The sequence below is a fragment of the Ahaetulla prasina genome, chromosome 5 (genome assembly GCF_028640845.1).
Source record: "Ahaetulla prasina isolate Xishuangbanna chromosome 5, ASM2864084v1, whole genome shotgun sequence".
In the NCBI taxonomy this organism is placed as follows: Eukaryota; Metazoa; Chordata; class Lepidosauria; order Squamata; family Colubridae; genus Ahaetulla; species Ahaetulla prasina.
This window is the reverse complement of record NC_080543.1, coordinates 30,910,373-30,935,092: the sequence shown is the minus strand read 5'-3', so window position 1 is coordinate 30,935,092 and position 24,720 is coordinate 30,910,373. Positions and strand designations below refer to the sequence as shown.

The window sequence follows — 24,720 nt, the reverse complement described above, 5'->3', positions numbered from 1 at the left end:
GATGTGTGGTGGTGACATCCTGTGTGGACCTCGTGAGTGTGGGTCTGGTGTCATTCCTCATGTTAGGGACTCGTTTGTCAATAAGGGCGGGTTTCCAAATGGCTGGTAGGCGGGAGGTATCATCTCGTTTGTTCATGCTGTGTGGGCATTTTTCTATCTCAATGGCTTCTCTGATTATTCTGTTGTTAAAGTGTTCAGTTTTGGCGATAGTTCTGGTCTTTTTAAAGTCAATATTGTGTCCTGTGGCTTTAAGGTGTTGGACCAGGGAAGAAGTTGGTTCCTCTTTTTTGAATGAGTTCTTGTGTTCTTCAATGCGTGCACTTATTCTTCTGTTGGTTTGTCCAATGTATGTGGCGGGGCAGGCAGGGCATGGGATTTCATATACTCCTTGATTTTCTAACTCAATTTTGTCTTTGGGGTTTCTTAGGATGGTGGATATTTTTTGGTTTGTGCAGAATGCTGTCTTGATGTTGTGTTTGTGGAGTATCTTGCTGATTCTGTCTGTGGTGCCTTTTATATATGGGAGGAGGGCTGTGCTGTTTTCTTGTTCTCTGTCTTGGATTTTAGTGGGGGGTTCTTTTTGGATTAGTTTGGTAATCTTATTTCTCTGGAATCCATTGGATGTTAGTACGTTTGTGAGAGTGTGTAGTTCGGTTTTTAGGTGTTGTTCGTCAGCTAAGCGTTTTGTTCTAGAGATGAGTGTCTTGGCTACGGAGTTGATCTGTGCTGGGTGGTGGTGTGAGAGTGCGTGCAGATAGCGGTTTGTGTGTGTTTTCTTCTGGTAGATGGTATGTCCTAGGGATCCATTGGGTTTCCTGTAGACTAAGACATCTAGGAAGGGAAGTTGGTTGTTAACTTCTGTTTCCATGGTGAACTGTATTTTGGGGTGTAGGCTATTGAGGTGTGTGAGGAAGTTGTCAAGTTTTTCTTTCCCGTGTGGCCAGATTATGAAGGTGGTGTCGTCTACGTATCTGAGCCAGAGTTTGGGTTTGTGATCAGATTTTTCTAGTGCTTGGGTTTCAAAGTGTTCCATGTAGAGGTTGGCAATGACAGGTGAGAGGGGTGATCCCATGGGTGCTCCTTCTATTTGTTTGTATTTTTGTCCGTTATAGATGAAGTATGTGTTGGATAGGCAGTGGTTGGTCAGATCTAGGATGTGCTTGGGGGGGTTATATACATTGGATATACATTATATACCACATACATTGGACAAACCAACAGAAGAATAAGTGCACACATTGAAGAACACAAGAACTCAGTCAAAAAAGAGGAACCAACTTCTTCCCTGGTCCAACACCTTAAAGCCACAGGACACGATATTGACTTTAAAAAGACCAGAACTATCGCCAAAACTAAACACTTTAACAACAGAATAATCAGAGAAGCCATTGAGATAGAAAAATGCCCACACAGCATGAACAAACGAGATGATACCTCCTGCCTACCAGCCATTTGGAAACCGGCCCTTATTGACAAACGAGTCCCTAACATGAGGAATGACACCAGACCCACACTCACGAGGTCCATACAGGATGTCACCACCACACATCCACCCAGAAAGCAGACCCAAATCCACACTAATCATGAAGCACGACCAAGGACCAGAAGCCAGATTGCAGCTGCAACATTAGCCATTTCAAACTCCTCCAATCCGTACATGCAGCAGACAGACACCCACTATGAAGATGTAGCACGACCACAAACACGAAGCCAAACAACAGCAATGCAGCTCACCAGCTCAAATCCCCCTGCAACACAGACTAATCTGAGCACAACCAAGCCCCCACCCAAACAGGACACACCCCCAGCCAATCAGAGCACAAAAAAAACCCCATCCAATCAGAGCACAGCCAAGCTCCCACCCAATCAGTTCAAACCCCCACTAGCAGTTAAAAAGGAAGAAACAGCTGTAATCACACATTGCTCCCAGAAGCACGAAGCTGAAGCCTGAAGATGACGAATGAGACTTCATCGAAACATCGCCAAGACACTTCCAATTTTACGCGGGAGAAAACCCGAATAACCAAAGACCTACATACAAACACCCGCGAAAACCTCAAAAAACATATATATATATATTTAATGATGTTTTGTTCATTTTAAAATTGAAGGGTAGCTTTAGAAGTGACCTTGGGGTCTCCTAGTTCAATCCCCTACGCAGAACATAAACCTTCAAATTACTCTAGATAAGTAGTTGTCCAATCTGTGATTGAAAACATTGAGTGGTAAAACGCTTAGAACTCAAAGAGGCTCTCATGGTCAGGAAATTCTTTCTCCTTTCAAGTTTGCATATCTCTATGTAAAGTTTCCATTGGTACTTGTCATACCCTCCAGAGTTATGAAAACTAAATCCACACCCTCTTCCTTTTGACATCCTTTAGAAATGGATGACGTACAGAAGATGATATCAAGGCTTCCCTTAGCCTTCTCTTATTTAGGCTAAACATTCTTATTTCCAATTTCTTATAGAAATAAGAGCACAGTAGATCTATTACTATATGAATTTAGATATCTGTTATTAATATTTATCTCTTTTCTCAAAAATAACTAAAACTTAAATTTCTTAAGTTTCTTTTTAATGTCTATTTTTCAGATTTGATATTTTATAGTTTCATAAATCTTAGGAATTGTATCAAACTGTAAACTTTATTTTTCTTAATTTCAACTTCTGAAAACACCATATAAAAACATGATTTTTATGAAAAATAGTTTCTCTCCTACTTACAGAATTGATAATAGTTAAAAACATTGTTTTTACCTAAATTTCTTTTGCTAATAATGTTCTCTTAATGATAGGATTTTATTTTATTTTATTAAAGGGCTAAACAACCCATGATCCGTTAGATGATTTGTTTCAGAGATATTCTTAAAACAGAAGGACCACAGCCAGGCAAAAAAGCAGTGGGAATAAGAGCAACTTCCGACTGGCTGACTACAGCAGCATTTGACTTTGTCAAATTTCAATCCCACAAGAGTAATGGGTCCCGAATTTTAGATGAATTCTGTAAGTTAGGCCATTTGAGGAACATTGATTCAAAATGTATTTATTGTTTTATCAAAATTATTTGCCACCCACCTCGCAGTTCAGATAACACTGAGCAGCTTACATCCAGATAAAACAAACATTCAATGATTATAAATATAAAAATGGATTAAAATTACAAAAATTAAAACAAGCCAAAAAACATGATTTGGAGGGAAGAGGTGGGGTGCCTTTTCTGTTAGGGCACCAGCCAACAGCTTCTCTTTCAGAACCCATGATTGTTGGCAAAACAATGTTTTAAGACTTTTCCTGAAGGCTATAAGAGATGGGGTGGATCTCATCTCTGGAGGCAAGATCTTCCAAAGGGCAGAAGCTGAAAAATTGTTATCCTATAATATACCATTTCACCCAATTGAAGGGTACAATCAAGCAGACAAGAGAATTTTAGTACTATAAATATCATTTTCTTAATACCATGCATAAAAACTGGAGGAGATGGACTAGAGGAAATATGATAGTAGCCTTCCAGTATTTGAGGGGCTGTCATAGAGAAGAGTGGGTCAACCTATTCTCCAAAGCACCTGAGGGCCGGACAAGAACAGACTCTAGTTATTGAGGTCTTTTGTTGTCATAGATATCACATGCCAAAAGAAGCCCGTGAGGAGGAAAAAAATACAATATCACCCTTTTTCTTGTTCTCAGTCTGCTATTAAGAAACAAATTAAATAAATACGTAGTCAACTTATAGCTATTTAACTCATCCATTATGAATTTAGCTAATCATCTTTAAAAGCTTTCCAAACTGAAATAATTAGTACAACTTGTGGCAATAAATTGCATAGCAAAATTATATATTTAGCTTATCAACCTAAGGAGAAATTTGCTGACAGTGAAAACAATTAATTAGTGGAAATGTTTGCCTCCAGAACTGGTGGGTGAGATTGGGCAGCCATTTTTCCAGAATGGTATAGGGTCTTCTACTCAAGCAGGGGATTGGACTAGAAAACCTCCAAGATCCCTTCCAACTCTTTTTTTTGTGTGTATATATATATACATATGTATGTGTGTGTTTGTATAGAGGAGGGAGAGGGAGGGAGAGAAAGAGAGAGAGAGAGAGAGATAGGATGTTGTTGTTAGTTGCAAAGTTGTGTCCGACCCATCACTACCCAAGGACAACGTTCCTCCAGGCCTTCCTGTCCTCTACCATCCTCTGGAGTCCGTTTAAGCTCATGCCTACTGCTTCAGTGACTCCATCCAGCCACCTTGTTCTCTGTCATCCTCTTCTTTTGCCCTCAACCTTTTCCAGCATTAGGCTCTTCTCCAGTGAGTCCTTCCTTCTCATTAGATGGTCAAAGTATTTGAGTTTCATCTTCAGGATCTGGCCTTCTAAAGAGCAGTCAGGGTTGATCTTCTCTAGGACTGACTGGTTTGATCACCTTGCAGTCCAACGGACTCGCAGGACTCTTCTCCAGCACCATGGTTCAAAGGCCTCAATTCTTTGGCACTCAGCCTTATTATGGTCCAACTTTCACAACCATACATTGCAACTGAGAAAACCACAGCCTTAATTATATGCACTTTTGTTGGCAGGGTGATGTCTCTGCTTTTTAGTAAGCTATCTAGATTTGCCGTAGCTTTCCTCCTCAGGAGCAAGCATTTTTTAATTTCTTGGCTGCAGTCCCCATCTGCGGTGATCTTGAAGCCCAGAGAGAGGATACATGGGTATTTTTTAATAACTGAGGGAAAAATCAACTGTATATACCTGTATCTAAGCCCATCTGGATAATTTTGGGGTAAATTCTCAACTTATTTTTTTCTATATACAGTACTTACCTGTAACTAGAATCATCTGCAAATTCACATATATAGGTTATCTTCTAGAAGTTTACCTGGTCAGTGATAGTTGTCTTTTCAGACTTAGAGAATTTGTCAGCAGAACCTCTTGAAGTGCACCACAATATGCCCATATGTCACCACTGCTTCAAAAGTGCACTGGTTGCCAGCTCGCTTTTAGGAGCAAATCAGTATGCTGTTATTACTTACAAACCCTTGTGATTATTTGAAGGATCATCTATTTCCAATAGTTTCTGCTCACCCAGTAAAAGCAGAGTGGGTATGTTCCAGGTCCCTTCAAACAATGTCATCTATCAAGACTTAGGAGGTGACATTCTCTATCAGAAATCCTGCCCTCAGGAAGAACATCCTCTCAGAGATCCATATGGTTTTCATACTATTCCAAAAGTAAAACCTGGCTTTGCTCCAAGTGGTTTTTGAGTTTCTGACTATTTTTTTTCTTGTTGCATTGAGGGGTTTTTTCCTCCAGTTTACATCTGTTTTTCTTCTTACTTTTATTGTTTTATTGCTTCTTACTCTTAAAAGGTAAGTTGCTCAGACTTGCCTGTCAGCCAGGCAACTTTTAAATAAATAAATAAATAAATTCTTTTTTTTTTTTTAAAAATGAGCTCTTCCTCACAGTCTCAACTGCTCAAGTTCAATACTATTAATTGCTCAATCTTCTGTTCCAGCTTTACTCTTTCCTGTCACCCAATACGATTGCATTTTTCCTCTCTTTTCTCTGTCCCTACATGCTCTGGTAAAATTTTGTCCAGTCGCTTGAAAACTAACATTGTTTGGTTGCTGCCAATGTTTCTTTTATTTGAAGTAATTGAGTATAAAACAGTTAACAGTGCTAAAATTTATGATCTTCTTCTCCCCATTTATAGAGAAATACTTTTTAATTCTTTCTCTGTTCTGTTCCAGTTTCCTATTCCCTCTTTTATCTGAGCTCTATGAAGTTGGCTTCCCTTTGATTTTCTGACAGGAGGACAAAGTGAAAAGGTTTGCTGTCTAGTGATCATAAAGTAAAACAGATACTGTACAATCACTAAAAGCATGACCACTACTGTTTCCACTCCCCACTCACAAGCAGTTTGAACCTTAAAATGCTGACAACATGGACCAAAAGTTATTTCCCTTCTTTGAGCAGCCACAGGTATTGCAGTGACACTAATCCCTTCACTTCCATTCTGTGCAAAGGTAAAATAAAATCTTGAAAAGATAAATAAAATAAATTGCTTCCACCACCACTGCCTCTATCAACATCTTTTTTTGTTTGATGCTTTTTTTATCATATGGAACAAAAATAGCAACAAAAAGCATTTCTCTGAGATCAAGACACATTATTTCTCCTGAAAGATTTGCCTTCATTAAAAAAAAAGGAGGGGATTGGTTTCATAAAAGTTTTAAATACATTACAGGTGAGCCAGATGAACACAGCTGGTGCTAAGGAATCAAGAGGTCCAGATTTGGCACATAACCTTCATGTGAAAAATCCAAAATTGAAAGCTACAATTTCCACTACTTGGTAATTTCAGAATTTTATACATTTGCTATTTAAAATGTATCTACAGCTTACTTCCTAATTTTTTATGAAAGTTATATAAGATTCTCACAAAATAAAGACTTTTCAATTTATGATAAACACCTTAACAAAACAAACTGCTTTTATCAACCATGTCTCAAACACCAAATCTCTCAAATACAAACATAAAAGTATATGGAAAAAACAGGGAGGAAATGGGACAAAGCAAGGAGTTAGCTATGCTGGGAAGAGAAAGAAAAAGAAGGAACAAAACAAGATAGAGATGGTGTGAGGAAAACAGATAACTGAACAGGGAAGTGAATGAAGGTCATATCATCATTTATTTTCCAGTATTCTAGTGCTAAGAATCTATGCCTGGAGTTCTTGGTTTCTTGAGAAGTAATACTGCATGTAAAGTGGCAGCATTAAGCAGGTGTCCATGGTTTAAATGATAATTACCGTATTTTTCAGAGTATAAGACACACCTTTTTTCCCCAAAAAAGAGGGTGAAAATCTGGGTGTGTCTTATATTCTGAATGTAGCCACATCCAGCTTCTCAAACAGAGGTTTCAGAGGCTGAAAAAAGCATCAGAAACGAAGCTTGAGAAAAGAAGCCCCAAACAGATCTTTAAAAAAAAAGTCTTCACACAGATCTTCAGAAAAGAAGCCCCCAAACAGAGCTTCAGAGGCTTTTTTTCTGAAACTGTTTCAGAGGCATAAAAAAAAGTTTTTTCTGAAACAGAGTTTCAGAAGTTTCAGAGGCAGAAAAAAAGCAAGGCACAGAGCTCACAACCAAGGAACCTATTGCTAAAATTCATCTCTGGAACAGCTGATTGGGGGTATTCAGTGAGGCAGATCCACCTGCCAATCAGCTTTTTTCTTATTTTCCTCCACAAAAACTAAGGTGCATCTTATACTCTGGTGCGTCTTATACTCCAAAAAATATGGTACCTTAGTTATTATTGAGAAACATTTAATCATGCAAAAATAACATGCTGATAACATATAGACAAATATCTGAAAATCAGGAACTATATATTTCTGTAGATCAGATGCAGAGACTGTCCAAGCAATGAACTGGAGAGTAGCAATTATTTTAAAAAGCATTCATCAATCCATGCTATTTGCAAAATCAGTTTCTATATAGGGAGCATTTCCCTTCTACCATGTTGTAATTTGTCCCTTCATAAAACCTTAAAACAAACAAATAAATAAAAAATTACATGTAAAAATATGGCTGTAAAGTAATCTCAGCTGAAGTCAATATAAATAAATTGCTCTGAATAGACATTTCAAAGCATAGTTTCTAGAAAAGGGCTAATAACAATCATAAATCTTTTCCCACATAGCAATGGAAGTTTAGTTGCCATGTAAATGTTACATAATTGGAGATTTGGAAAATGTGTAAATGTGAAAATGTGCAAAAAAGCAGATCACACTGAAAAATAGAGCATGTGTGACTTTGGCAAGCTACAACGGAAGTGAATATATATATAGTAAGGGGTTGAACTGTAGAATCCTTGATGTTCTCCAAGCTTGGTTATTTGCTGCAGACAATGCAAGTAAGTGTGAGGTTTGCTCCCTGTGTATATACAGTGCTGGTGGTATGTGGTTTTCTCCTTGGTAGTTCCTTGATTATTGTTTTCTGCTTGATTGTTTGGCTAGTATTAATCTCTGTTTATCTGGATAGAAGCTGCTGAAGAAGATGTGCTCTGGTTTTTTTGTTTCCTTCTTAGCTTTTTTATTGTCTCTCTTGAATTATTGTGGTTTATCTCTATGTGTCCCTTGATGGCTGATTTCTGCAAGGTTCCAGGAAATCTTAGAATTTTTGGATTTGTCTTGGTTTATGATGTTCAGTTTTCAGGCTGAAACTATGGTTAAGCCTTTCCACATATCTTGAAATTAAGGAGTTTCCATTGTGTCTTCTGACTGCTAGCTGGTATTCACAGATGCGCTCATTCGTTTTCTGCTTGTCTGTCAAACATAGTGGCTGTTACAGCCCTTAGACTGTATGTTATAGAGCAGGGGTCTCCAACCTTGGCAACTTTAAGACTTGTGGACTTCAACTCCCAGAATTCTTCAGCCAGCTTTGCTGGCTGAGGGATTCTGGGAGATCAAGTCCACAAGTCTTAAAGTTGTCAAGGTTGGAGACCCTAGTTATAGATGACTTCTGGTTTTTTTTTTCTTTTTTGCATTATTGAGTCTTTTGGTTTATATAAGATCTTTTAGAGGGCTTTAGTTGTTTAGCATGCTACTGGGATGCAGTGTGGTTGTTTAGTCTGTTGATTGTTTCCGAGATGATTTTGATGTATGGTACTCTTTTCTTTTTTATAGCTTGTATTGGTTGTGCTGTAGTAGGCTGAGTAGTCACACACTTTTTGATAAAGTTGTGTCAGTATCTATGTTGCATAACCAGTCTGTTTTCTTTTTCTGGTGTTCAGAGTACTGCAGTATGTTTGCTTGGAGTTTGGGAAGCTCATCAGGAAGTGATAAATGCAGTAGACTTAGACTTACAGGCTCAGATGCCTGAGCCAGTTTTGGTTAACATACAAATATGTAGCTTTGAAAAATTTTCTTTAATCAATAGATTAACAAGTATAATATTTTGTATTCATTTGTTTAACTAGTTCTCTTGATCTAGTTTTAGCACGTGTGGAAAACAGATCATGTTTTAGATTATATTTATGCAGAAATATTAAAAATTCAAAATGATTCACAAACTTTTAAGTGCCACTGTATTTCTTAAAAATAGACTTATTTATTATAAACAAAGAGAAAAAATATATTTAATGTAGCTGAAATTAATAAAATATTTTCTATAATAGAGAGAAAGCTCAGGTGAATCAGTCCTATAATGAAGTATATGAGGTTAACATTGTTTGTTCTCATATTTATTATATTCTCTTTTTTACTCAGAAGCTGAAGAGTGCTCCCCTTTCCATTTTCCAATACTGTACTGGGAAGTAAAACAAAAACCAAAATCCTGAAAAATTGTTTCAGTATTGGCAAGAAAAATGCCTCAAGATATATGTGTAAGTTACCAAACATATTGACACAGTTCTCTGAATCTGACAAATGCATACAATTATGCCATACAGATACATACAGATACGTTCTGAAAAAAGAATATTCTGAAACAATAACAAAGGATATCGTTACACCTAGAAGACTAATATCTATGTAACGTGAGTTTTCGTGAATCACAATCTAGCTCATTAGATGCACTGAAAACGCATTTGGTGGTACAGACAGTGATCCACATTAGGCTGTACTATAATATCTATTTTAATCTTGAAGGTTTTGCAAACTCTACAGCGTAACAGACGGCTCCATTAATTCCTCCTTTCCAGAAGAAATATTCTCATTAGATAGATACAATAAATGTTCAGAGACAGAAAAAGAAGAAAGGCAGGGGCTTATTAGTAGTGAGAATAAACTAGAGAGAGGGCCAAATGAAGAGCTTTTAATGACCACTAAAAACAGTTTCAAAACACCAGGTTGAAAGCAAAGTTGTTATGATGATTATAGACAATGTAACAACTCACAACATGAAAGGCGCTCTCAACTCAAATGTGTATGTGCTGAGCAGAAGCAGTTTAATGGGAAATGAGAGGAGAGAGGGAGGGAATGAAAGGGACACTGCAAAAAAAGCAGGGTTCAGCATCAGATTACAAGATACATAATTCTACTTGCAGAAGTGAAAAAAAATGTGAATAGATGAATTCTCAAATGAATATATACAAAATGGATGATTAAGAATTATAGAAATTAAAATACTTTGGATAATAGTTGAACAAGTCACAAACCATTGTTTAGAAATTAATGGAAAGTTATACTTTTGAAAATGTAGCATGATTTAGATTTGGGAAAGAAAATAATATTGAAGCCAAAGTGATTTGAATGCCTCAGACCTACGAAACTATGGTTTCTCCAGCCCTAATTAAATCTTGCCTGCCTCCTCAATTTTAAATATCAGAAATTAGGTGCTTCATTAAAATCACACATAATTATAGGATTGCCTGCACCCACTGAATTTTTTTCTGTAGCTTTAAATCCAGCCTCTTGTAGATCACAGTGCAAAAATTACTTTCTAAAGTTACAGACTATTACTGCATAGCTATTACCAGCCTGGAATGGTCTCAGCTATAAAGCTTTAAGGAGTTAACAAGGGGAAATGTGCCCTTTTGAGTTATTGCTGCTTCCTGGAGAACACACAGAGTGTAACATACATATTTTAGAGGTGGTGAAACACCACAAATCATGATCACACCTCTTTTCTTCCAAACCAAAGGATATTACCCATCAACCTTCCCTAATTTTATCTGGGTTGTTTTTGTTAGTTAAATGTGTTCAGTCACAGCTGTCAATTATTCATTCATATTGCTGAACAATTTGTAAATGAAGTATAAAATTGATAAACTTATATTAGTTAATTCACATCAATTTGTGGGAGATTAGTTTCTTCAATAGTTCTGCTAATTGCTAAAAGTGGAAATGATCTGTAAGAAGACTCACACAAATTAAAAAAAATTCTACCAATAAGGCTACCTATCCATTATGTAAGTATCTATTGAAAAAAAGATATGAGCAATAATTGTCTCTCATATTCTTCCAAATACTGTAGTAAATTTGGAAGACATTCACAGACTATCATTTAAGTAATCCTTAGAGATCAGCAGGGACATATCTTCTGTATTATTTTCAAATTGCCCATGCTGCAGAGATTTCTATTCCAGAATTAAAGAGGAAGCCACACTGACATTACTGAGAGTATATAAATTATCCAAAAATACTGAGTAATCATACTGCTGAATTACTGCATGGAAGATGACAATAGCTACCAATTACTGTTGTAAATAGTCTATCTACTGCCAATCACCGGTATAAATTATGTTGATGTTATTTTTGTCCTAATAATTGGTTAATAAAATGGCAAATTAATTTTTTATGAAATAGATTGTATTGCTTATTATTACCAGAGTATTTCTGATTGCCATCTATGACATTTAACAATAGAAATCCTTTTCAGCATTCTACTATAATAGTACAAGGTAGCTGTTGGTTAACAAGGACAATTTCCATCACTAAACAACACAGTTGTAAAGTGCAATGTTTCATGACTGAACCAGGGGTGAAATCCAGCAGGTTCTGACAGGTTCTGGAAAACTGATTGCAGAAATTTTGAACAGTTCGGAGAACCGGCAGTTGAAATTTTGAGTAGGTTGGAGAATCAGCAAATACCACCTCTGGCTGGCCCCAGAGTAGGGAGGGAATGGAGATTTTGCAGTATTCTTCCCCTGCCATGTCCACCAAGCCACGGCCACCAAGCCACACCACGGCCACCAAGCCACTTCCACAGAACCGTAGTAAAAAAAATTGGATTTCACCACTGGACTGAACCACTTAGCAACAGCAGTTCTGCTACTTCCAGTTGCTATAATTAAGCAAATTCTTTGGTAAAGGAGAAGGAAAGTCAGAAACTGTGGACGGAGTGAAGAGAAGAATCAGCCTGGAGTTGTTATGTTCCCACACAATCCAAGAGGTGCTGGACTGTTATAGTCCAGCACCTCTTGAATTCCATTAACTCTTATCTAGCACCAATTAGTGCTGATGGTTAGTTGACTAGATTCTTTTGCATAGGCCAGGAGTGTCAAGCTCACGGCCTGCAGCACAGCTGCACCACATGCTGTCTACACCCACTCCTATTTCAGAGGAGGGAAAAAGTCACAATACATTACGTGACAACATAACACCATGAGTTTGACACCCCTGGCATAGCCAAAGCAGTAAACCAGCTTAACTGAAACTTAACACATGGTCCTGATTCTTCACACCTGTCACATTGGTGTTGTTAAGCACAATATCATGTGATTGCTATTTTTGACCCCCTGCTGGTTTCCCCATTAACTTTGCTTTGTGGAAGTCAGCAATTAAGGTCGCATATTAAAATCACGTGGCTCCAGGATGCTGCAATTTCTAATTGTGAGTCAATTGCCAAGTGCCCAGATTGTGATCATGTGATCACAGGGACCACAGGGATACTACGATAGCCGGAACTCAATCAGTGCCATTATAACTTCAAATGGCTGCTGAACAAGGGGTCATTAAGCAAGGATCACCTGTAGTACCATGTTTCGAAAATAAGACCCTGTCTTATATTTTTTGAACCCTGAAATAAGCAGTTGGCCTTATTGTCTTGTGTTCAAAAGCCCAATTGGGCTTATTATCAGGGGATGTCTTATTTGGGGGGGAAACAGGGTAATAATATAAAATTAAAGAAAATAGAAAACTGCCTATTTTAAAGAATGAATAATTTCTTGCAGATTTCTTGAAGAATAGTTTTTTGTATTCTAGCTGCAGCTTTGATAGCACTGATCAACACAAATCAATAAGTTTTTCAGGCTCACTGTCACCTCAGGTAACTTTTTTCATGGAGAGACAAATGGGCCCAGACCAGTATGCCTCAATTTCATTTTATTTATTTCTTTAAAGGCTTTCTAAAAATGCCTTTTTACATATATGGGAATACGGATCTAAATGCAGAAAATCTTCTTCTCATACCTCAACTGTTCATATTTATTCCAATAATAAATATTAGTTATAGTTTAATCTCTAATTTATAATTATGTGATTACATCCTTAGGTTATCTGGAAAAACTAAAATATCCTAAAGTCTAGTCATCTCCCTGTCTATTTAAAACAAATAGTTATATATATATATATATATATATATATATATATATATATATATAAAAATAATTAAGTTAAAAACTAGCAGTGCTGTGACTCTAAGCTAGTCTTTCACTCTTCATTTTTCTTATCCACAATACCTCCTATTTCTACAAATGTGGATCAAATTTATTTTTTCAAAGAAGGCAACAGAGACAAGGCAATTGAAACTTGGCATTCTGCTAGCTGGATATGAAAAGAAAAGAAAAGAAAACATTAAAAAGTGGGAAAAATTGCTGCCACATACATTTTAAGGACTGAGGAGAGCACCAACATGTTATCAAGAATTTGAAAATAAATGGAAGACACTGAAGAACTAATAAGGCTATGGAGGTTCTGAAGGGTAGGTGCTAAGAATGGCTAGGCAGAACAGATATAGGTAACATAGATGAGCATTACCGTGTTTCCCCGAAAATAAGACCCTGTCTTATATTTGTAGAACCCCAAAATAAGCGCTTGGCTTTATTTTCAGGGAGATCTTATTATTTTGGGGTGCGTGGAGCAAGATGGGGCTCCTCTTGCCATCTTACCTGATTTCCAGCTCAGTAGTTAAATATTTTCTGGGGGGGGGGGTTATTTTAGCACATGTGCTCAAAAGCCTGATTGGGCTTATTCTCAGAGGATGTCTTATTTTCAGGGAAACAAGGTAGTAAGAAATTTGGGAAAGCCAATGAAAAATTGGTGATACAACCTTGAAGTTGACTGACTATATATGCGTGTAATTTTAGGGATAATGGAGTGGATGGAGAGATTTGATTTGGAGTGATTAGTTTTTGGCCAATGGTAATAAGAGATCACATTTCTTTATGTAATATATATATAGTTGTTTAGTGTTGGAAATGTGAAACATGGGCATATTTTATAACTCTACATATTTCAGGAAAATATAGCTTATCTGAAATAGTTTTCAGATAGAAAATTGTGGCTTCAAAGGCTTTTGGTTTTGTAAACTCGCTAGACTGCCTTTTTATATACTTGGTATTTTGCTGCACAGCAGTAAATGTTCTCACTACGCTAAGTCAAAAGCATCTGTCTTCTGATCTAAATGAATATTTCTTTATTTCTTTGTATGACTTTAACTTAAGCATTTGGGGCTTTCTTTATGGGATTTTAATCTCTCTCTAACTATCCAATTCTTTTTTTTTAAAGTTTTTATTTTCCATAATAATTTCAACAATTTGACCAGTGTACAGTACAGTCAATTATCCAACAATTAGTCCTTCCCATAAATTGTACTCAACTGGACCTGCCCAGCCGCCCCTCCCTTCCTTAATCCTTTCTACCCTTCTCTACCTTCTTCTTTCCCCATCCTTCCTCCTCCTCACTTTCCTACTTCCTCTCCTCCTTCCCACTTCTCACTTCCACCCTCTCTAACCCTCCCACTTCCCCTCCTTTTTCTCCTCCTATCCCTTCTTCCCCCTCCCTTCTTTCCTACCTACCTACCTACCTACCTACTTTCTTCCTTCTCTCTACTCCTCTCTCCCTACCCTTTCCCTTCTGGAGTGGTTGCTGAGCAGCCCTGACTATTCCAACTTATTTAATTCTTCAATTATTCCTGTACATTGGCAATCAATCAATTTGTAATCTTCCCCCTCCCCCCCCCCTTTCCCCTCCCACCTCCCCCCCCAAGACTTCCCAGAACAGAATACAGGGTATAATATCTAACAAACATAATCTAAAATAAAACATAAAACATAATCCTCACTCACTTTACATCTTCACACTAACAATTCCCCTCTTTCTTAAACATACTAATACAAAACAAATCCTAACTACACTCAAAAACTAACTGATATTTTTTAATCTGATACTTATTTTGAATATAATCAATTGTGGCTTCAAAGGCTTTTGGTTTTGTAAACTCGCTAGACTGCCTTTTTATATACTTGGTATTTTGCTGCACAGCAGTAAATGTTCTCACTGCGCTAAGCCAAAGGCATCTGTCTTCTGATCTAAATGAATATTCCTTTATTTCTTTGTATGACTTTAACTTAAGCATTTGGGGCTTTCTTTATGGGATTTTAATCTCTCTCTAACTATCCAATTCTTATTAAAGTACAGATAATATTAGATAGTGCATAGAAAAAAAGGATAGATAAGAATTTGTGTAATTATATATAACCCTGAATTGTATATCAGTTGGGAGTGAAATGTCATGCTGTATGGAGGAAAAAAAGTAAAAAAGTTGTGCATCATTTTTTTGCTATAATAGAATAAAACAGAGGGAAACAAGTGTTCTCAGTGGTATCTATAATCATATTGTCTGCCTACTGAATGTAAAAATAATTGGAAGCTATATAGAAAAAGACAACTTTCTAAATCAAAAGAAATAAAGAATTTATAAAACGCAACAAACTATTTCAGGGATATAGATCTGTATAACTTCCTTATATAGCAGTATTCTTTTAAAGGGTTGAAGTATATTTAATATATATAGTTGTTTAGTGTTGGAAATGTGAAACATGGGCATATTTTATAACTCTACATATTTCAGGAAAATATAGCTTATCTGAAATAGTTTTCAGCTAGAAAATTGTGGCTTCAAAGGCTTTTGGTTTTGTAAACTCGCTAGACTGCCTTTTTATATACTTGGTATTTTGCTGCACAGCAGTAAATGTTCTCACTACGCTAAGCCAAAAGCATCTGTCTTCTGATCTAAATGAATATTTCTTTATTTCTTTGTATGACTTTAACTTAAGCATTTGGGGCTTTCTTTATGGGATTTTAATCTCTCTCTAACTATCCAATTCTTTTTTTTTAAAGTTTTTATTTTCCATAATAATTTCAACAATTTGACCAGTGTACAGTACAGTCAATTATCCAACAATTAGTCCTTCCCATAAACTGTACTCAACTGGACCTGCCCAGCCGCCCCTCCCTTCCTTAATCCTTTCTACCCTTCTCTACCTTCTTCTTTCCCCATCCTTCCTCCTCCTCACTTTCCTACTTCCTCTCCTCCTTCCCACTTCTCACTTCCACCCTCTCTAACCCTCCCACTTCCCCTCCTTTTTCTCCTCCTATCCCTTCTTCCCCCTCCCTTCTTTCCTACCTACCTACCTACCTACTTTCTTCCTTCTCTCTACTCCTCTCTCCCTACCCTTTCCCTTCTGGAGTGGTTGCTGAGCAGCCCTGACTTTACACTATTCCAACTTATTTAATTCTTCAATTATTCCTGTACATTGGCAATCAATCAATTTGTAATCTTCCCCTCCCCCTTTCCCTCCACCTCCCCCAAGACTTCCCAGAACAGAATACAGGGTATAATATCTAACAAACATAATCTAAAATAAAACATAAAACATAATCCTCACTCACTTTACATCTTCACACTAACAATTCCCCTCTTTCTTAAACATACTAATACAAAACAAATCCTAACTACACTCAAAAACTAACTGATATTTTTTAATCTGATACTTATTTTGAATATAATCAATTGTGGCTTCAAAAATATCAACTAACTGATATTTTTTAATCTGATACTTATTTTGAATATAATCAATTGTGGCTTCAAAGGCTTTTGGTTTTGTAAACTCGCTAGACTGCCTTTTTATATACTTGGTATTTTGCTGCACAGCAGTAAATGTTCTCACTGCGCTAAGCCAAAGGCATCTGTCTTCTGATCTAAATGAATATTCCTTTATTTCTTTGTATGACTTTAACTTAAGCATTTGGGGCTTTCTTTATGGGATTTTAATCTCTCTCTAACTATCCAATTCTTATTAAAGTACAGATAATATTAGATAGTGCATAGAAAAAAAGGATAGATAAGAATTTGTGTAATTATATATAACCCTGAATTGTATATCAGTTGGGAGTGAAATGTCATGCTGTATGGAGGAAAAAAAGTAAAAAAGTTGTGCATCATTTTTTTGCTATAATAGAATAAAACAGAGGGAAACAAGTGTTCTCAGTGGTATCTATAATCATATTGTCTGCCTACTGAATGTAAAAATAATTGGAAGCTATATAGAAAAAGACAACTTTCTAAATCAAAAGAAATAAAGAATTTATAAAACGCAACAAACTATTTCAGGGATATAGATCTGTATAACTTCCTTATATAACAGTATTCTTTTAAAGGGTTGAAGCATATTTAATATATATATATATATATATATGTTTTCTGAGGTTTTCACGGGTGTTTGTATATAGGTCTTTGGTTGTTCGGGTTTTCTCCCGTGTAAAATTGGAAGTGTCTTGGCGACGTTTCGACGAAGTCTCATTCGTCATCTTCAGGCTTCAGCTTCGTGCTTCGAACAACCAAAGACCTATATATATATATATATATATATATATATATATATATATATATATATATATATATATATATATATATATATATATATATATATATATATATATATATTTAATACTGTTAAAATTTAAAAATTGTAACCCTCCTATAATACTATTAATAAACAAGATGGAGAATGTTTGTAGTATTATTGCCAGAAAACTCTGATTTATATGTAACCCAAAAAATCATCTTCTTGATTAAGACTTTGTATTATAATTAAGTCATTGAAATATATAATATGAAATAAATATGGCAAAGAATAGGAGCTTATGTTAAAATTACCTTTATAAAATGAGTGGGTAAAGCTCTGTTCAGGTATTAACTTGGCAAGGAATCCATGGTTCAAACTTGGGTGTGGGATAGATGGTATAACCACAACTGTGAAGAAAATCATGGAGTCAATTGTGAGCCAGCTACTTATTGCCGGTAGTTTGGTCCACTGAGGATCCATGTCAGAAGTGTTATTGAAACATGCAAACAAGGCATTAATAATTTATCAGGGAGAAATCTAGAAAAATAAGATACTTGCAAATAACACAGCATACAGAGAAAAAACATTTATGGAAAGACAGGTATACACACAGGTATACATAAATACGATAGAAACAGTTGGAATAGTTTTACGTATGAAACAACATACAAACAGAAAAATACATTATCTATAGCACAGCCACAAGATAGCTGAATTCTAAGGCAAATCCCTTAAAAAATAACCAATATAATTTTATTATTTTCAAAAAATTAATGCAGGGATAGTTAATTACTTAATCATGATTTGAATGAAGGAAATATATCATGTACTCTAATGTATAAACTATGGAAATCAGTAATTTTATTCCAAAATAAAAATAGTTCATAATGTAATAGAAACAACATGATGTTTAGTAATTAAAATATGTCTGAAAATAAGTTCAAAATCATATATATATATGATACATATGTACAAAAAATATATGTATATATGTATAAATGTATATATACATTTAAAATATGATTCTCACACAAATGTGTTTATTTTATTTTTTTAATCCTATCAAAATTTGCCAAGAATTTAAGTCCAAAACATTTTTTTTAATTAGGTGAACTGATGGTAATGTTATCTTATTTTAGTAACAGACCTGTTACTAAAATGAATCAATTTTATCATGTAATATGATAATCAATGTCTCAATAAGGTATTTAAAAAACCCCAAGATCTAAGTTTAAAAAACATATATACTGCTACAGATTTGATTTTCAAATCTTTGCCTTAATGATACTGAAATCTTGAAAGATTCAGTAGCCTTAAACAAACCACTTTTCAGGGGTATATGAAATGAAGTCATTGTGCTTAATTTCTCTATTCTTTTGGCATCAATTCTATTACTACATACTTGAAAAGAAGACACATGAATAAACATACATAAGATTATATTGTAAAAGATATATAACTATCCTCATTATATACCGTAAGTAGTTTTAACAAAAAGATTAAATATTTCAAGAACTGGACTCTGATAAGATTTCTCTTTTTAAATTATGTTTACATTTAAACAAATGGAAACTGATCCAAACTAATATTAGAATGCTCACTGTATTTCATTTCATTAGAATATACTTATTGCACCATTTGCAAATAGTCAATCCTGAAAAAGACGTGTTCAAGAGAGCTATTTACAAAAATATTAAGTCTATAAAGAAGGAGAAAGATGAGAAAGATGGAGGGATGCCAAAATAAAAGGAAAGATTTGTCATCAATTTTGGCTCTCTTTCCAATGCTTACAATATAAATATAATATTCCAATTAAAGAATCTTTAAAGAGTCTCATCCAAAGCATTTCTGCTTCTGAAGAAAGAGGTTTCACAGGTAAGAATTCACACGCATATTAAGATATTGTCTTCCCAAAGGAACGTACATCAGAGAAAAGGAAGTTTTATGACTTTACAGTATGACCCAGGGTAAAAGCTGGTTTCAATCCAGCTCTCTCGGAACAAACAGCACCTAAATCATGTTCATAAAAGCTGAATAACTAGTCAACTAGAGTACTAAAAGCAGGTTTCTAGAAATACTACTATTATACTAGAATTACCAAATAAGTATCTTACTAACAAAGATAGTTAGTAGTTAGACATATTTTCTAGTCACAAAATTTCTGCTAGCTTTGCAGTTCTCCAATAAGTAAATTTAATTCCATTTTTGTTAATAAATAATAAATGCCTTCATGCCATGTACGGTATTTAAAATTTATCTGAATGTTCCAAATGTTTGTATAAACTTCAGTTCTGGCTAAATATAATTATTTCCCCCTTTTGTGGATAATTACATTTTTATCTAGGCAAAATGTATTTTTATTTCCTTTCATTAATTAAATGATAATTTCTAATGATTCCTGCATTGGCAACATGGAGTAATGGAAGTCAGCTGCCAAATGGCAAATGCTACCTTTCAAACAGTGGGAGTCTTTACAAGCTAGATGCTTATAGGTAAAAATAGACCAGTATACTTTTATTTTATTAATATATCTATCCCTCTCTCCTCATCCACATGTATCATAATGCATCAACAGTTGTGTTATTGTTAATATTCAAATGACATCATATCCAAGTAGAATTATTTGCTCTAGTTTGCCATGACATGGATTCTTTCTTCTTAGAGATGTTGATAAGTGAAAAAGGTAAAAATTAAATCTGAGATTTTGTGCAAGCAAAATATAGGGTCATTTTTATTCATTTATTTGTTTTATTATCAGGGTGAAATGCTCCTGGTTCGGACGGGATCAGGCGATCCAGTAGCGATGGCGGCAGGTGGTTCAGAGAACCGGTAGCAAAAAACCCTGCCCCCCCCGCCCATGCTCACCCAATCGCCCGGTCCCCACTTGCCAGCTTGCTGCTTCTTTCCGGCTTGCTCACTTTTCCTGCCTTGCTTCGGCTGCTGCAATCAATTGCATCAGTTAGCAACTCAATCTGCCTGCCTGCAATCAATCCAATCAGTGAGCAACTCAATCTGCCTGCCTTGTGCCTTCAATTTGGTAAGTAACTGGGGTTTTTTTGGTGGGGAGCTTTAAAAAAAATAGTTAATTGGGTTTTTTTAGGAGTTTTAATTTTTTTTTAGACATAGCAATTTAAAGTTAAGGAAGTTTTATATTTAGCTGCTTTTATCTAAAAATAAAAATAAAATAATAAAATAAAATAAAATATTTGTGCAGCTTTGTGAGATTTCACTCTAACTACACAAACACACAAAATCTCACAAAGCTGTATGTGGCATTTTGTGTGGAAAAAGTGTGAAAGTTGATTTTTGAGCTTTTTGTGCCTCTGTGAGGTTCCTGCTTGTTGCAGGGGCCATTTTGGGTGAAGTGCAGCTGCTTTTACATTGTGTGTGCATCAGTTGTGTTGTGTTGTGTGTGTGTAAAGTGTGAAAGTTGTTTTTTGGTACCTCTTATTGTTTTGTGTACTTTGTTTATTATTTTTATTATTTATTATTATTGGTCATGCCCACCCGGTCACCTGACTACTAAGCCACTCCCACCATGTCACCTGACCACCACACCACACCCACCAATTAAGCCACACCCACAGAACCAGTAAGGAAAATTTTAGATTTCACCCCTGATTATTATGGTGTAAAAATATCAGCTGCTAAAGTATCACGAAGTAATGGAATTATATAACTTATGATTTGAATTCAAATCACATGATGAACATAAAAAAAATGATTTTATGGAAAAAAATGGAAAAGTAATTAGCTTCTGTCCTGCAGTTAATTATATGCTTTGGAAGAAAGTCTCGTTTTGCTGCCAATAAAACTTTAGTCAGAGTTAGTCCCTAAGTCCATCCTGTGTTAAAATAGTGGAAAAACAAGAAATATTTTCAAAGGTTAATAGGCATTCTTTATTCTTCAGTTTAAACATTCAAACATCAAGTATCCCAACAGTTCCTCAGCATTAACTGAAAAACAGCAGTACCTGTACTTGTTGGTGAATTTATTTCTTGCCTGATATTTCTACCTGCCTGGCTTCCAGACCTTGCAGTTTCTCGTTGTGGTTCAAGAATATCCCGATATTTGGAGACCATTAAAACAGAAATGAAGTAGACCACAGCCAAAGCTAAAAATTGTGCCTGTTTGCTATCATCCTGTTGAAGAAAAGAAAAACATACGAGCACACAAAATAAAATACTACGAAAATACATAACAAAGTTATCATTTCCTCTCTTAATCAATGCTATGGAGCAAATTACTAAAATTAAACAGAAACGAATAAGCTACTGTATGACAATTATTTAAACATTCCCTTGACTGGCATTTGAATATATGAACATTTATTTCACCTTCCCAAGATGAATGTATAGCCTGTCAAAGAAGGGTATGACTTAGTCTTCATACATTATTGTCTTAGAGGAAGTTCAGACAGCTACATATGAGAACTACCACAAAGTTGTAAATAAAATCAAATACATCAAATATATCATGTACTTAACTAGAGATTCTCAAACCAGTTTGTGATTTCTCTCAGAGGGGAAGTGAGACAAGGCTGAACGACTTAGAAGGAGGCCATAAAATATTTTTAATAGTTACTCATGCTGGTGCAGAGAAAACAGGAATCATGCTACTCAGTTTGGCCTTTCCTCACTACTTTGCTTTTTTATTCAATGGGGCAATAAGATTTTGTTGCATTTGCACTTTGTCTGTACATGTTTGCAAAGGCAAAATAGGAAGGCTGTGAAAATTCATGCTGGGCAGTGTATAACTACTGTAATAAAGCCATGTTGATGTACTACTATTATCCTTCTCACCTTTCCTACTACCCACTCTTCTTGGTATATTATGGCTATCATTTGCTGGCTATGTCTTATGTCTTATGATTTATGATTGTATCTTATTATTTATAATTTATCATGGAGACAAATTCCTTGTATGTTCTATCACATCTGGCCAATGCAGAATATTCTATAGGAAAATAAAATGTGGTTTAAGTAATAATATATATACATCTGGGAAACTTGACTCAAATAGCACTGTGTTATAGAGCAATGCAGAAAAAGTTAGATTAATTCCAAACGCTTTAAAACTACCACTGAGATCAATGCTAATTATTAGTGAGGGAAAGCAGAGAACTATAGATGACCCTTCTCAAGAATCATGAGGTTGATGTTAATTCAAATCCCATTTTTGTAAACTTGGATTACAATTATTTTGTTCGGAATACTAGGAAAAAAATTTGTCAGTACTTTGGGCTATATATAATCTTCCAAAAGCTGAGAGCTTGTGATTTGCCCAACATCTCCAAGCTGGTTTTAGAACTTATGATATTCCACTTTCTAAGATACCTAACTGGTTCTTAGTTATATGAATATACAGGTCAATTTCCAATCCAAATAATCTTAAAATAGGAATGGTCCAAATCTGATTCTGTTTAAGGATGAGTCATATATACATTCTTAGATGGTTGACTAATTAAAATTCAACCCCACCCCCACCCCGCATATCCTGCACATTCAATTCCCTTCTTTGCCACCTTGTATCCATGACTTTATCTGCTGTGTTTTTTACAATGAATAAAAAGGTATTTTTTCCAATCACTGTTCACTAACTCCGCTCCAGCACCAGTCTTATGTGTTACTTGGCTGCCCCAGCTTTGTGGCAGCCATGTTTAGGCTGCCTCTTCTCCTCGTTGTGGCTGAGAGGAAAAGAAAAACCCCGGGTCAGGCAGGAGAGTTGTGACTCTCCGCGACCACACAGGGCACCCCTCTTTGCTTTGCCTCTCCTATAGGGAGGCTTTGGCTCCTCTTGGGAGCCCACCAATGGGAAGGATTCGGCACAGGAACATGGAGAAGCCTTCCTCATGTCTGATCTCACCATGACGTCAACCGGAAGAAAAAGTAATTTTAATGTTTTTCAATGTTTTTATGTTGTAAGCAGCCTAGAGTTTTTGGATACAAGATGGGTAGCAAATAAATAAATAAATAAATTTCTTCAATGCATCTAAACATCACATATCTTCATCAATATTAGTCTGGCTTTCACTGATCATCTGGAGGATCTATCTATCTCTAAATTTAAAATTATATACTAAAATTCTAAATAAGTAGAAAAAATAAGTATATAAGTAGAAAAAAATTGAGAAATAATAGAAGAGCTTTCTATTAATTTTTAAAAAATTGAAAGCACTGAAAACATTAAATTATTTTAGATATGTAAGATTAAAAGAGGCTTAGCTGTAAGGATATGCTTAAAGGGAGAGGAACTTCACCTTTCTTTGTGCTTTGGGCATTGTAATTAAAAGGCTATTCGATTTATCGTATTTCTGAAAATATAAGGATATATATATATATCAACCTTCACTATTCATACCAGAACGTTAAACTGCATCAAGAGAGAAACTTAATAGCAATGGAGATGCAAATCTAGAATGATACAGTTAACAGGCAACTATTTGTAATTCCCAAATGCTTTTCAGAGACATCCTCGTGCAAAGCATTATAGCAGCCCAACATGAATATAGGTAAATTACCTATGACATATACAACCTCCAGAAAAAGATATAGGCCGGCACACCTACCAAAGCTAAATTAAAAAATTTTTTACTATTGATATATCATTAAATTCAAATAGCAGATTAGAAAATTAAAAGCCACCAACTGAAATAGTTGTAAGCAGTTGTCATAGGCATGACTTTATTTTATACTAAAGTATATGTATGTATTCAATTTTATAGGGAAGTTTTTGAAAATTGATTTAGTAGAAACTCAGAAAGTTTTTCTCCATCTGAAATGTCCTGTTTGAAAAGGTTCTGCTGGCCAAGTGTGCTAACACAATACTAAAGATTTTAAATGATTTAAAAAAAAACTTTGTCACTGAATAGTCATTTAAAGAGACTTCTCCCATCCTTCTCTACTATTTCATAGATTTGTAGAGTTAGGAGGGACCATGAAGGATTTCTAGTCCAGCCCCCTGGCAAAAGCAGGAGTCCTCATACCATCTTAGACAAATGGTTGTCCAATATTTTCTTGAAAACCTCCAGCAATTCAGCACCCACGAATTCTAGAAGGCAAGCTATTTGTCACAAATGTTCCTAACTATTTCCCACTATTCCTATTTCCCACTATTGCAGAAAATTAAGGAGTGTTGTTGCAGCCAAAAAATAGTGTAGTAATTTCAACTGGTTGTATTCTGTTTTGATTTCAAAGGCTGACTATCTTGGTTGATTAGTAAATCTTGCAAAGTAATCAGGAATCCACCTAATCCATCAGTGGCTTAATTGGCCTTTGATCCTTAAAAAGGTTAGGTATTACCAGTGATCTGTTCTTGGCAACAAGATAATATTAAATCCGTCTGTAAATTACAATGATCTGTCCAACAAAAACTAA

The 24,720-nt window shown here is 35.4% G+C and overlaps 1 protein-coding gene across 3 annotated transcripts in view; it reads right to left on the bottom strand.

Annotated features, from left to right (window-relative positions):
* The window catches only part of NBEA (neurobeachin), a 417,781-nt gene that overhangs the window by 279,166 nt on the left and 113,895 nt on the right, over positions 1 to 24,720 (bottom strand). For 2 of the 3 annotated variants that reach the window (XM_058184768.1, XM_058184769.1), the window contains exons 28-29: positions 21,318 to 21,486; positions 17,656 to 17,751 (exon numbers count right to left, since the gene is read on the bottom strand). In XM_058184768.1, coding sequence (XP_058040751.1) covers positions 17,656 to 17,751; positions 21,318 to 21,486 — 265 coding nt within the window. The remainder of the gene's footprint in view (positions 1 to 17,655; positions 17,752 to 21,317; positions 21,487 to 24,720) is intronic. The other variant, XM_058184770.1, reaches the window with a different exon arrangement.